The sequence below is a fragment of the Trachypithecus francoisi genome, unplaced genomic scaffold (assembly GCF_009764315.1).
Source record: "Trachypithecus francoisi isolate TF-2019V2 unplaced genomic scaffold, Tfra_2.0 Lachesis_group12, whole genome shotgun sequence".
In the NCBI taxonomy this organism is placed as follows: Eukaryota; Metazoa; Chordata; class Mammalia; order Primates; family Cercopithecidae; genus Trachypithecus; species Trachypithecus francoisi.
In genome coordinates, this window is record NW_022681457.1 from 104,555,122 (window position 1) to 104,569,910 (window position 14,789).

Consider the following 14,789-nt stretch of genomic DNA (forward strand, 5'->3'; position numbering starts at 1 on the left):
GCACAGCATGGGTGAAACAGGTTCTAGAGGGGAGGGCAGGGGTTCCGTGTCCTGCCAGTTGAGGTCCCACGTCCAAGGGACCTGTCAGCCTGTGGGTCAGAGGAGACGGGTCTGGCTGGAGGTCTGCAGGTGGGAGCCCTTGACACCTGGATGACTGGGAAGCATCTAGGCGGGCTGTGCTCATCTAGTGAATGAATGAGGCTAGGAGCCATGCGATTCAAGGTCTGAGCCCGGCGCCTCCAGCGGTGAGAATGGGGAGATGTAGGGGGACCAGCAAAGGAGACTGGGAAGGGGCATTCAGAAAGGCAGGGGAGAAGGAGAGCCCGGGCCAAGGAAAAGAAACCTGGCCAGGAGAAGGGAGGAATCTCCTAGAGCCCTAGGGGACCAAATTTTGCTTCTTCCACTTCCCTGCTGCGTCCTCACACCCTTCGTCCTCACCCACCCCCGCCACCTTCCCCAACTCCCTCCTTCTCTCTCTCCCCACTCCCCTCTCCCTATTTCCTTCTGTGGCTTTCTCTGTCTCCCTGGGGCTCCTTCCCCGGCCTCTCCCTCCACCCCTGACTGCCGGGCCCCTGGCAGCGGGTCGCAGGCCACCAGGGCGCGGGGATCTCGGGCCCCCGCCTGCACGTGTCAATCCCCAGCGACGGCGGTGTCTCGCCCCCAGGTAGCGGGCCCCGTGCCGCGCCTCCTGCCCTGGTAATGCGCTCTAATATTTATTTACATGACTTTCAGACTATTATTTATCAAGGTATCGCTGCCAAGTGTGCGCAGGCTAATTGCTCTTAATGTGCCCTCTCCCGGTTCCCACGGCGACGCCTTCGTGGAGGCAGAGCCAACGACGCTCGGAGCGGGGAAACCGAGGACCGGGGGCGCGGAGGCTGCCGGGAGGGCGGGGGACCCAGCGGGGTCGCGGCGCGGCGTCCGCTGGGCGTGCGCTGTCTGGGCGCGGAGGGTGCTGGGAGCGCACTGGGGACGCTGGGACGCGGGGAACTCGGGGTGGGGGTTGCGGAGCTGCAGCGCTAGAGGCAGAGCCTGGGCTACATTTGCTGACTGGGCGTGGGGCGGGCGACCCCGAGCACGAGGGGCAATGCTGGGAGCCCAGGCGGGGTCTTGGCGCCAAGTTGGGGACCGTGGGACCAAGGGAAGATGCGGGGAGCTCAGGCGGGATCTTCGCCCAAGTTGGGGACCTTGGGACCTAGGGCTGGTGCGGGAAGCGTGGGCAGGGTCTGGGCAGAAGGTGGGAGACCAGGAATGCGAGGCCTGGCGGGAGCGAGGACCGACGGGTGGCGCTTGGGTCTGGTGCCGGCTCGTGTGGCCGCCCTCTGACTGACCGACGGCCGTTGGGAGGGGGCCGTCGCCTCTCCCAACCCCACCCGCGTAGGCGGGGGCCTCGCCTCGCCCGGATCTCCCGACGTCAGCAGCCGCAGCCAGAGCCGGAGGGAGCAGTTTAATTGGCAGGACTTTGGGTTAAGGACAGCTGTGGCTTTGCGGGGTTTGTAGGAGGAGGTTGGGGAGGGTGCTCCTTGGAGGAAGGAGGGGTGAGGACAGGGGGAAAACAGAGTGAGAGACCCTGGAGGAGCGTGGAGAGACGGGACAAAGCCAGGGGTGGGCGACCTATTGAGACAGAGAAGTAGATGAAGAGGGACATAAGATATAGTCCAGCAAAGCCAGAAGCCAGCTGGAGGCTGGAAAGACCCAGAAGGGAGCGGGAGCCTGCCACGCTGGCTTCTGCCTCCTGCCTGGTGGAGGCCCTCACCCCTCACCCCTGTTGCCGGGACCATCCACGCCCCATGCATTAGTACTGCCCCACTCTAGGCAGTCGTGGTTAGGAGAGGGGCTAACTTGAGAACACTGATGAATTTAATTTTATTATTGGTACTGTGGGTAGTGTCTGCCAAGGCCTTGCTGGTGTCACCCTGAAAGTTCTCTGGGCTGGGAATCGCAGCTTAATAAAATCCAGGGAACTGTCTGCCCCTCCCACCCCACTCCATAAAGATGGATTCAAAGCCAGCTGTGCAGGGGCCTCCTGGGACCCTCTGCTGAGCCACAGTGGGCCAAGCACATTTCTTGGTGTGAACATGAGTGAGGTAGGTATGGTGATTTTCCGTGTGGGCAAATGAAGGCCCTGAGAGGTAAAGTCACTTGCCCAGCTAGTGAGAGGCAGATGCTGGCTGGCCAGAGAGGTCAGCCCAGAAGCTCATGCATGATTTGCTACCCAAGGCCAAACTTCTGATTGATGGTGGTTGTCATGTCTTCCTGTCCCAAAGCCTGGAGGGATGTTGTCCTGGTGGCTGTGGGACCTTCTGGCACTGAATCTGGGTACTCTGCCTGGTTGGTGGTTACTGGAGGCTCAAGATGGCTGTTTGGGTTCCTGGAGCTTGTTTCTCCATCCCTGGACCAGGTGCACCCATGCTGGACTCTGCCACCTGAAAGCTGGGCTTTTTGGCCTGAGGAAGAGTCCGTGTCTCCAGGAAAGCAGACACAACCTCACAGCAAGCAAGGGCGGGGTGGAGGCAGTCTCCTTCACCCTCTCATCCTTCAATGCTCTCAGGTCTGGAAGCAAGATATTTAATGTACAGCCTCAGAGCTGGAGGGAACCTTAGGAGTTATCCAGTTCACCTCCCTCTTTTAACAAACAGGGAAACTGAGGCCCAGAGAGGTGAAGGGACTTGCCTAGGGGCATATAATCTGTGCACCTGTAGTGAGCTGTGCCTTCGCTGAATGATTACTGGGAGCCGTGGACAGCCCATCCCCCCATCTTATTGCAGCATCCAGGGATCTGGGTTTTACTACCAATTGGGGAGGGCAGCAGGATTTGTCTTCTGCAGGCCCCACGTGTTCTTCCAGCCTGTTTCCAGATCTTGCTCCCCTCCCATCTAAGGTTCCCTGCTGCCCTAGGGCCTCATCTCCACCATCCTAAGTATCTAACTTGTGTGCATGGCCCCTCTGCTGTCACTTATCTCTAGCCCTCACCTCTACGTGTAACACATACGTTTTCACGGTGGCTCTTTTGAAGACATTACCTGTATTAGTCCATTTTCTGTTGCTTATAACAGAATAACTGAAGCTAGGTAATTTATAAAGAAAAGGAATTTATTTCTTACAGTTATGGAGACTGGGAAATCCAAAGTTAAGGGGGTATATCTGGGGAGAGCCTTCTTGCTGGTGGGGACTCTGGTGTCCTGAGGTGGTGCAGGTCATCACATGGTGAGGAGGCTGAGTGTGCAGATGGCAAATGTGCTAGCTCAGGTCTTGTCCTTTTTTTTTTTTTTTTTTTTTTTTTTTGAGATAGAGTTTTGCTGTTGTTGCCCAGGATGGACTATAGTGGCATGATCTCGGCTCACTGCAACCTCCGCCTCCCGGTTTTAAGTGATTCTCCTGCCTCAGCCTCGTAGCTGGGATTACAGGCATCTGTCACCATGCCTGGATAATTTCTTGTGTTTTTAGTAGAGGTGGGGTTTCACCGTGTTGACCAGGCTGATCTCAAACTCCTGACCTCAGGTGATCCACCTGCTTTGACCTCCCAAAGTATTGGGATTACAGGCATGAGCCACCACACCTCGCCCTCTTCCTCTTCTTATAAAGTCACTAGTTCCCATCCCATGATAACCCCTTAATGGATTCATCCATTCATGAAGGCAGAGCGCTCATGATCCCATCACCTCCTCAAGGCCTCACCCCTCAATACTACCACATTGGGGATTAAATTTCAACATGTGTTTCAAAGGGGACAGATATTCAAACCATAGTATTACCCTAGAGTAGCTCTAATGTGAGGGCTTTCGGCCCAGTGAAGGCGGGTGTTTGGGACCTGAGTGATTCTGTCCCAGGGCCTATCCCTCCCAGGGCCTCGGTATCTCCATCCATAAAATGGGGGTGGGGGCGAGTGTTTGGAGATTTCTAAGCACCCTTTTTAGGTCTGACATCTTGGGAATGCCGACAGTAGGAACAGATGGGACCTGGGTCCCCCAGGCCAGAGCCTGTCTGTGCTTTTCCTGCTGGCCTAGTGAGCAGTGTGTGATGAGCTGGGGAAAGGCAGGAAGATGTGTCATTGATTTTCCTCCTGTGTCTTGAGTCTCCTGATTCCCAGCTGCCTCCTCAGGGAGGCACAGGAAGAGTTGGGCTTCATTTGCCTTCTGGAGATGGTATAGGGAGAGGGACTTGGTGGGCAAGATGAGAGGGAACTTGCAGTCCCAGCAGTTGAGCAGGGAAAAGCAGTTCTTCCATTAACTTGGGAGAAAATGAAAAGCTCAGTAACAAATTCTCTCCTGTCTTCCCTTTACTTGGCTGTGTTAGCCTAGCTTGGTAATACCTGATATTCAGTAGATATGGAGTGAATTCACAGGTGGAATGAACGAATGAACGCATGAATGCTTTTAAAAGACTTGACTCCAGAGAGGGTCAGACCTGGGTTTGAATCCTGCCCCATTGGTTTCTAGCTGGATGACCTTGGGTAAATTAGTTGATGTATCTGAACTTCAGCATCCTTAATTCATAACACCAACATGGTTATCTGTAGAGTTGTGAGGAGCAAATGAGATGAATCAATGGAAAGACCTCAGAATCCTGTCTGACATTTAAGACTCCCCAGTTATAACTTTGGATGATTTTCACTAAAGATGGAATGATTGGGTCAGACTTTAACCTTGCACTTGAGCATACATTTACTGAGCAGCTAGGATGTTCCAGACCTTGCAGAGGGCCTAGAGATGACTGAGGCCAGGTCTCTTCTTTCAAGTTGCTCATAGTTTGATGAGGGAGACACATGGCCACACAGCCCTGAAATGCCATTGGGAAGTGCTCATAGCAGGCATTACCTAGAGTACGCACAAAGGGTTGTGGGAGCAGAGGTTGGAGAGGTCCAGTCTGCCCTGGGGGTGCCAGTCATGGAAGGCTTCCTGGAGGAGGTGAGCTCTGCATTGAACTTTGAAGGATGACAGGAGTGGAGTGTGCCCCTAGGAAATGTCCCTCATAGGCAGAGTGAACATGCAAGGACTTGGATGGCTTGTCTGGGGAAGCCTGAGAATCTAGTCTCTATCCTGTTTTGCTTTGTCAGGAGGTCTCTTCTAAGTGCCTTTCACCTAACAGCATCCTGCGCTGGAGGAGACTTCCAAGCATGATTAGAGCTCCCAGTCCGATGGGGGAGACAGGATACACACACGTGCAATAAGGTGTGCCCTGTGAGGCTGCTGCTGAGAGGAACTCTGGGAAGTGTTCCTGAGAGTGGCTTCCCGTGGAGTTTGGAGGAGGAGGGGGTACCAATAGGTGGAGAGGAGCAGTGGGCCAAGCAGGGAAGGACCAAGAGGTCACCTTCTCCTTTCCAGCCCCAGGTGAGCTAGTGTCACATTTTTAGCAGAGAAGAAAGACTGTTGACAAGGGACAGGAATAGCTTCTGAAGCCTCCCTTCATCCCTGCCGTTCCTCTTTCCACAGATGTCTTTGGTAGGAGCTGGCCCGGGCCTGGAAGGCAGTGCACGCCCACAGCGCCCTCTGCTGAGCGGTATCAGAACAGCAGGCTTGGAGGGCGAAGGCAATTCCTACAAAGGATCCCTGGTTTCCTAACCAGTGGGGAGCCCCGGATTCTGAAGCCAGGAATGAAGGGTAGGTGGAGACTGGGTCAGCACCCGGGAGGGCCCGTATGTGCAACCTGGAGGATCTTGGAGCTTGGGAGTAGCACAGGGGGTGATTAGTTCAGTTCGGGATGGCTGAGGAAGACGTTTTAAACAACTTTCTCCGCGATCTTACTGAGGGCTCGGGAGCTGGGGACAGCCACCGTCCTGGGTATCCAGGGCCCCTCCTTCCCCCAGACTAGGAGAGGAACCCCTCTCAGCGGATGCCATCCCGGACTACCCTTGTCTCACTTATCATAGAGGACATGTGCCCCTTCCTCCTCCCAGGCCCTGGATCTGGGGTTGCTGGACTTGGTGCATGGGTGGTCTGGAAGCTTCTAGGATGAATTCATAATTGGGAGATTCTAGGTGAGGCTCAGATGAAAATGAGAACTGCTGCTTGATGGCAGAACAAAAGAGCCTGGCAGAGCTAGACTGGACTCGACTTGGCATTTTCTCTCTGTTTCAGACCACGATACAGATTAATTGAGCCCTGGGGAGCTCAGGTTTCCTGGGGCGGGGTGCAATTTGCCTTGGAGGGAGTGGGGTGCTGTGGGACGGAGGACCCAGGAGACCCGGAATCCTGAACTGTCAGGCTAATTTCATTGTCTACTACAGAGTTCTTGAACCCAGGAGCCCCGAGAACCTGCTTTCCTCAATGTGTTCTACACCCGTGAGGGACCAGGAGACCCTAATGGCCATCCCAGCAGGACACACACACACACACACACACACACACACACCTGGCCTTTACAGGATGCACAGTGGAGGAAAAGAACAAAGAAGCATGTGTCTTACAAAGGGAGAAGCAGTGCCAGGCTCATAGAGGTCAGTGAGGTACAAAGAGGACGTCAGAAACCCCCAGCAGCCTAGAGCCGTGGTGAGGGCCAAGGAGAGGGCTTGACTATCACAGTGACAGCCCATTATCCAGCTGAACGTCACCTAGGAGGGCCATGCATGTGAACAGGGTCTCTGTTCACCATGTCAGCTTCAGCCTGGGGGCTCCTCCAATTTTTCCCGTTGGGAGACCTTAGCACACCACTCAATGCTTCTGGCCTATTGGGAATTCCTATTATAGTCCATTGTTCTCCCTCAAATCTAAAAAGGGATGATTGATTTTGAGGAAACAAGGCAAGTTGCTAAAGGATTTCTAAATGAGCCTTATGCTTGATTTTGGGGTCAGTCTGTGTGGGTTCCAAGACAAGATGGTGGCTGGTAATGATTTTCAAATAAATAAATGTTGTGATCATGAATTGCTTCTGGGAGAAATCTGAAATGTGGCAAGCAGCTCAGGAGAGACACTGCTGCAGGTGCCGTCAGTGCTTTGCTGTAGCCCCCTGGCATGTTTCAGGTCGGTGCACTTGGGCCTGAGTCCCATCTGCCAGCACCTGCATCTCTTTCTTTAAAAAAAAACCAAAAAAATCAGTTTCGTGGTTCATCTTCCTAATTTGAAACCAAATGTACTTAAAAAAATATGGGTTACCCTTTGTAATTTAGACTGTCTCTATTCAGTAATGATATGTCCTGGTCATTTATTATTACAGAGGTCTTGGAACAGTAGATAACATGTCTGGAACTTTAAAATCTGCAAAGATACCGTATGCGTGTCTCAATCATTTGTGCAGGGGAGGTGCCAGGGCTGAAGGAAATGCATGGTGGACATTGCATCATGTTCTCCTTTTATTAGCGCCAGCGCCTACCTTTCTTTGCCTGGCGGCTTTCTCGCGGGCTGCAGGAGCCTTCTCAGCTGGTGCACCTGTGCTAGACCAGAAGCACCAAGGAATGAATCCTCCAGAGTGGCCCTCCCCAAGGGCTGAGTGGAGCTGGTGTACATGCACCCCGTTCCTTCACTGTGAGCTTTGGGGTGTGCATCTACTCTGACTCCCAGAGTTACCAGTGGGGTGAGGTTCCACACCTGTAGCAGTAACCTGCTTGATAACCTTCCTTTTGTTGGTGTTCTTTGCATTCCTATTTCACTTCCATATTTCCTGAAGGGTGTTTTCTGGAATCACCCAAATAAACTATTTGCATTGAATCCTTGTCTCGGGCTCTGCTTTTGGAGGAACTGCTGTGACCAACTTGTTCCAGGTTGACTGGAACTGTGCCAGTTTTAAAACCAAAAGTCTCACATCCTGGCAACCTTCCTCAGTCCCTGGCACACTGCGACAATTGGTCACCTTATGGGGAACCCAAGCAAAGGCAGATGTGACACGTGAAGTGAGGCAAACAGATCACTGAAGTGCTAGTTTGAAAACCAAGAATCCTTGGCTTTGAGAACAAAATATCAGACACAGATATAACTTTGTCATATTATCAGGTTCAACAATTTTTATCAGCTCAAAGCCTAGAAGAGAACAGTAGCCACCATGTACAAAGAAGCCATTTCTTTCGGGAACAGACACATACACAGCCCTAGGGCAGGATTTGCTGAGTATTAGTGGACATTAGACGGCTGACATCCAGGACTTCCATGACATCTATGTAATTGGCTACCAGGCAAGCAGGTGATGCGTATCCCAAGAAGAAAGTGTCACAGGCACTGTGGGGACATTACGGGTGAGCAGGTGAGGGCGCGGGTAGCATGTTGTAGGCACTTGAGGCTCTGACGGGGACAAGCACCAGCCATGCCACTTGAGCCAAAGCCACCTGGGCAGATAGTGAAACTATACCACATGTGTCACCACAGTCAGCGGCATTGAGATGAGGCGCTTTGCGTTGGGACGCGGCTGTAAGCTCAAGACAGCTGGCCCTGAGCCAAGGAGATTTGCAGCATGAACAGGAGAAAAATCCCACCTCGTTGGGTAACCCAGGGAGGCAGTGCTGTTGAGAGGCTAAAGTCAACGGGCTGGGAGCAGGGCTGGACACACAGGGCAGAGAGATCCACAGTTGGGAGCTGTAGGCGTGGCCAGGAGCTGCTGCCAAGCCTCTGACCTTGGGCAGATCTCTGCGGATCAGATTACCCAGCTGCAAAATGCCACACACACCCCTGCCCCAGTTATTTTTACACTGGCATTGCAGAGCATGTTATGTTAGTGCTGAAGAATGTGTCCATCTTTTTGCTGTTGACTTCTCTAGTCTCTGCTAGATTGGTGAGAAAAAAATATTCCAAGTGCCAAGGCAATGAGCACGTGCCCCATTCCTGGGGTGGCAGTACCCTTCCCTCTCCTTTCCCAGGGCACTAAAAGTACGGAATGCATTAGAATCTAGGGACCACTGGGAGATGTTATAATGTGCAAATAGACATGCATTTGGGCATTTGGACCCCTGAATGACAGGTACTGGGGTGTCACGCAGGATCCAGCCAGGCAGGTCAATGGGGCAGCCAATCACAGGATGGGGGGCAGGCTGTACACAGACGGGGGAGACCCCTTTCCTCCTTCCCTTTCATGGGGAATCCCTGCCAAGGAAGAGAGAAGGGGAACAGTAGCATGGTCCTCAAATAAGGGTAGGGATGAACAGAGGGCAAGTCAGGATCTAGAGGAAACTTCCAGAAACCTTTTTTGACAGCTGTTCCTGGTGAACCAACTGGAAGGGAGAAGGAGGAACCCTTGCTTTTCATGTCTCTGAAGAGCAGGTGAAAGCCCACCAGAATCTAATCTTGGAAGCAGCTAGTCCGTTCATCAACCACAGCAAGTGGCAGTGAGTAGCAGCTAGGTCAGTGAAGGCCAGGGAATGCCATTCATTTTGCTCAGAGAGAGAGGACTGGCTGGGGAAACATGGGTGCCGGCTGGAAACCGAGGCTGCTCATGGACAAGTCCAGTGTAAGTCTGCCAAAGGATGGGGCCCAATTTTCCTGGCGTCTGGAGTTGGTGTCGAGCTGAGGGGCCTCAGAGACAGGATTCTGCATCTGCGTGTGGCAGGAGGTTGGGCCCTCGGGGCACTCTGTTGCAGGGACATCCCTGCTCCACCTGAACAAGGAGGCCCCCAGCACGAACTCCCCTCTGGCTGTGCAATACCATGAGCTATTGTGGCCATCTGTACCATACCACACCATAAAAGAGTGTCTGAAAGCTCAGGGGGCTGGCCATTAGCACAAGTGCCTAGGTAGTTAGTGCTAATACGAGGCCACACCCACAGATAGCAGGACCATTCAAGGGCCAGTGAAGACAAACCCACTTACAGAACCAGGGAATGGGAAAATGATTTGTGGAACAGAGATTCTTCAAATGCTCCTTGCCAAGCTCCAAAAAGGACAGGGACAGCACCTCATATGTTCACCGTGGTACCCCAGTATGCCATGCCTGGCATACAGTAGGCACCCAGTAAAGGCTTTCTGAATGCCAGTGCCCCAGGAGCCCTAAGGGAGATCTAGACTAGCATCTTCCAACCGAGTAGGCTGAGAAGAGCTGCTGCTGGGCCACCTGCTCGAAGCCTGACAACGCATAGTAACATATTAACGGGTCAGGTTGTCCTAACCTAGAGAAGTTTGTCTTCCTACTGCTTCCCCAACATATTTGCCCATAGCACGGCTTCTAATAGGTAGCTTATTCATGTCTCATCTGAGTGTTGGAAATGCTGATCTTGTGAACCCCCGTCATTCCAAAAAAGATGAAACAGGGGTTCAGAGAAAGCAAGTAATTTTCCAGAAGTCACACAGCACACTGGTGGTGGAGTTGGGACCAATGCTTGGGTTCCTCAGCTCTCAGCTCAGTGATTTTCCCACTGAGGGCAGCTTGGAGGCTGGGCTTTGTCATACGGGGGCATTAGCCCTTTCTTCAGACAGTACAGGGCATAAATATTCCTTTGTATGACCTAGAAAGCAAGGGCTGGTTGAACAAGTTAAACCAGATTAACCCAAAGTAAATGAGATTGCAGGGGCAATGTGTTCCCTGCTTCAGAACCTTTAGAACTCTATTAGCTTCAATGCATGCACTAATTACCAAAGGTTCTTATCTTTTCCTTAAAACGTGTCCCTTCGGTCCTCTCCCTAGCAATCCTGGTAGCACGTTTTTGAGACTGCATGTCATCTCAATACCCCTGAAGGTCTTTAAAAATCTCTTGTTCAGACCTGCCCCCACAGCTCTTGGGTTATTGGCAACCAATGAAGATTTGTTCTTCTGCACCTTTGGGGCTGGGCAGGGGAACCAGGGTTGCAGACATCAGCCGTTTTCTTGGGCCTCAAACATGTTGCAGAGCTCCAGTGGCTGGTGTGGGAGCGGAGTCTGAGGAACTTTCCTAGAGAAGTGGGTGGCGTGCCCGCCACCTTGCTGGATTTCTTGTGCTCCTGCTAGGCATCTTGTAGCACTAGTTCTATCCTGGCAGAGACCGATTCACTTCCAGCCCTGGCCACTGTCCATGCTGAGGCCTGGAGACCCAGAATCAGACTCATCTGGTGGGGCGGGGAGGTGCTGGACAGCCCACTTCTGCCTGGTTACGTAGAGAAGGAAAGAGGCCCAGAACACATACGCCACTTGTTCAAGGTCGTACAGAGAACTCAAGCAAATTCACAGTTATGAAGAGGGAAACATCTCAGAGGCAGAGAGTCTGGGACTGTCAGAGCAGGAGAAAGCCCCAGCTCCAGGGCACCTAGGAGGAGAAACCACTTGCCCAAACTAGTACTAGGCTGAGACCTGAGTCTGGGTGTTCCAACTCAAAACCTGGCATTTTTTCCATTACTTGTGGTCCAGGAAGTAGATGCCACCCCCGGCCACCCTTACCCTGAAGCTGAGGCTGCTGCCTGCATAGCTAAATAAGTGTTTTTGGCAAGGGATGGGGGGTGTGCAGGGAGATGACAAAGCTCTGCTCCCATCTCCTGGAAGACTGGAGCAAGACAGCCCAAAGCCCTTACCCGCCTTGGTGGCACTGACTTTGAGCCAACATCCTGATTGGCATCCCACCCCACCTGGAGCCATGATGGCCACAGTGTCCAGGCTTGCCTGCCTGGGTTCCTCCCCAGAGGGTAAGTCTGAAGGAGGGCCAGTTCACGAGGCAGCAATGGGATTTTATCTTAAGTATTCAAAAAGGCTGTGAGAATCCCTCCTGGGAGACTTGTGGCATAGCAGGAGGGTGAGATGGAGGGGTGGGGAGTGGGGGGCACTGCATCCTGTTGGGGCTGCCTTTTCTGCCCTTGTGCCCGGTGGGCGTTCTGCTGGAGCCTCCTCCCTGACTGCAGCCTGTGCTGTAGGCTGCACACCCCTCCAGTCTTCCTGAGACTGGGGCTTGCGCCAGAGCCCACAGGACCCCATGGTTGGTTTGATAAGCTAAGCTCTCAAGGCCTTCCCAAGAGGGAAGTCTGTGGAGCTTCAAGCCAAGGTTGGGACAGGAATTTAATGAGGAGAGATTAAGGCCTTGAAGGAGGAGGCTTCCAGGGTGGATAGATTCAGCCTGAAGTCCCAAGCTGTGGGGTTCCTTGGTGAGGTCTAGACCCACCTCCAGGGGAGTCAGTGGAGCAGACGAGACTGGGCAGCTCAATGCCAGCCATTAGGGTATCTGAGGCCACAGCACTCCAGTCCCCACACAGTGAGGCATCACACAGTGGGCTTGAGGGCAGGAAGCGCCTAGGGGATCCTGACTGAAGTGTCAATTCATTCATTTCACCCAACAAATCAGGTCTCCCCTGGCCAGAGCTGCCATCCCCAAAGGCACTGCAGCCAAGCATGGCTCTCTCAAAAAGGTGCCTCTCTCCCACTGCGTGGCATGGCTCGAGAGGCCACCCTGATCCCATGGCGTGACCCACTTGGAGGTGCCTCCCTAGTGCCTCAGTACAAGTGATGCAGTTTGCTTTACCCAATTTCTAAAAGTATGTAAATGAAGGTGTTGTCTGGTGTCTTCATTGACTTCTGTGACCATGTCTGTTCTTTTAGGACTATTTTCGCACAGACTGCCACTTAAATCTAACACGTCAACTCACAAGGTGTCTCCCTGGTCCTGCCACCACTTCTTCCTAGTGAGGGAGCCACTAATGATCTGTAAGTCAATACTAGCATGTACTAAGGAAGCTTCCTAGCCGAAACAAAAGGCCCCCGAGCGACTCTTTTGAAAAGTGTTGAGAAGGAAGGTTCTCCAATTGGCTTTTAAGTGGGATTTAGGGGGTCCTAGGCTGTTACCTTGGAGACAAGAGCCTGTCCTACAAGCACCAGACTTGCTAGTCTCTATGTGCCTATGCAAGCCTGTAGGCCTGGTTACTTGCGGTCACTGGGTCCTCTCATCTGCCCTTTATTTGAGTGGCATTGCTGTGCCCACGTGGTCTACCTCCAGAGAGGTCTCAGGCTTCCACTGCGACTTCCTTCCCCAGCCCCAGCAGCAGTCGGCCTGGGACTGCCTGAATGGGCAGAAAGGAACACTGAACCATTTGATATCCACTCCACCTCCCTCATCTCACCCTCTTATTTTATAGATGAGAAAACTGTGGCCCAGACGGGGGGCAGGGACTGGCCTAAAGTTGCATGGCTGGATGGTAGCAAAGTTGGGATTGAACTCAGGCCTCCTGGCTGCCAGTCCAGGGCGCTTTCTAGTAACTGATGTATTGGCTACAGCTCCAAAAGCTCCCCAAACCAGGCCGACATGACCCTACCCATCCCTCTCCTCCCCACCCTTCCCTCTACCCAGCCTCCCCCTCACCCAACTACACATAATTCGGGTTATAGCAGAGCATATTGAACTTGAGATTCTCATCCCAGTGCCGCAGAAGCACAAAAAGCTGGCGGGCAGCGGCCTTGAGTGTGCCCTGCGTGCGGCCCTCGGGTACTTCCTGCTGCTCCAGCCATGAGTTGGCCTTGGCGGCCACCAGCTCCCACTCAGTGAAGTAGGAGGCCGAGCTGTGCTCCAGCCATGCCAGCCCCACCACCGTGGCCCACAGCTTCCCAGTGTGCTCCACCACTGCCTTTGGCTCCAGGTCCAGCTTGCCCTTGGTCAGAGGCTCCAGAGAGAAGCTGTCACAGGACAGGTGCCGAGATGAGGAGCTGGTGCACAGCTGGGGACTCAGGGTCTTGGACTCAGATGGGCGGGCGGTGAGGGACACTCGGTGGCTGGTGAAAGGGGATGTCCACTTGAGCTTCTCCATGGGAATGTGCGTGGCCTCACAGAAGGCTTGGTTTAGCAGGAAGGCTCCGGAGGCCCGCTGCAGAGACACCTGTTGGCGGGTGGGCGGGGGGGGAAGCCCTTCAGTGGGCCTCAAATGTTTTAGCCCAGGGAGCCCCAGGCCATGCGAAAGCCTGGATCCATGTTGCCTGTCCCACCCTGCCTGCCTGGGGGATTTTCAGGATACCCAGGTCAATTGAGCATTTCTATCCTTTATCCTGCAGACACTTCAAACAGGTCATTCTCCAAGCCCAAGTCAACATCTTCACTGCATATTTGCCTCTTGTCCTAGGTGGATGGGCCCAGTTGGACCACTGGAAATGTCCCCTGCCATGCAGTGAACTCTAGCAGCTCTCCTTCCTCTTTCTCCCTGTGTAACCACCAGTTTCCGAGTCCCAACAGGTCTACTTTCTAAATCGTTCTGCAATCTATCACGTGCTTCCTTATGTTATTCCTGCCTCCTCTTTCCTCCCCTCTCCCCACCCCCAATCCATCTGTCCTACATACACAGGGATCTCTATGAGGCATAGATCACACACTTTTCGGAGGCTCAGTTCAATAACTTCAGTGTCTCATAGACTAAGTCCAAAATACAATCAATAAAGCTCTACACCACCTAACCCTAGTTTGACTCTTACCCTCTCCAACTCCATTCCCCAGCTGTCAAGCTGTGTCTCTCCTCTGGAGGCCTTTGGCCAAACTCTTCATCCTGCAAGTCTTGGCTTAGCCTTGACCTTCTCCAAGAAGTCATGCCTAGTTCTGCTCCCCCCACCTCAAGCCTGGGCTAGATGTCCTGTACTCCCCAACCAAACAAGACCTCTCCCATTGCCACTCCCAATGGTTAGAATTGCCTGGTTCCTTGTCTGAATCCTATTAGACACTTAGCACCATGAATACAGAAACTACGTTTGTCTAGTTCAATGTTGTCTCTCCCGGGTCTAGCACTGGACCTGACTCAATAAATACTTGTTGAGTGAAAACATGCCTAGTGCCCGGTCGCCCTGGATATTTGGAAATTCAGAATATTATGCACTTGGGTATGCAGGGACAGAAGAGGTATGCAGTGCTGCTCAAACTGTGCTCCTCCTTCGAGCATCTTCTGTTTCCAAAGTCCTGAGGGGCCCCAACTGTGGCAGGGCCAGTTTCCCTTGCTCCTTAATTC

The 14,789-nt window shown here is 53.1% G+C and overlaps 1 protein-coding gene and 1 long non-coding RNA gene across 2 annotated transcripts in view; one reads left to right on the plus strand and one right to left on the minus strand.

Moving 5' to 3' along the window:
- The window catches only part of LOC117093937, a 48,221-nt gene extending 41,570 nt beyond the window's left edge, over window positions 1-6,651 (plus strand). The window contains exons 3-4 of the long non-coding RNA XR_004441303.1: window positions 5,057-5,330; window positions 5,433-6,651. This is a non-coding gene — a long non-coding RNA (uncharacterized LOC117093937). The remainder of the gene's footprint in view (window positions 1-5,056; window positions 5,331-5,432) is intronic.
- Window positions 6,652-7,915: 1,264 nt separating this feature from the next.
- VWA5B1 (von Willebrand factor A domain containing 5B1) overlaps window positions 7,916-14,789 on the minus strand; it is a 48,979-nt gene continuing 42,105 nt past the window's right edge. The window contains exon 21 of the mRNA XM_033228009.1: window positions 7,916-13,679. Coding sequence (XP_033083900.1) covers window positions 13,173-13,679 — 507 coding nt within the window. The 3' untranslated portion in view covers window positions 7,916-13,172. The remainder of the gene's footprint in view (window positions 13,680-14,789) is intronic.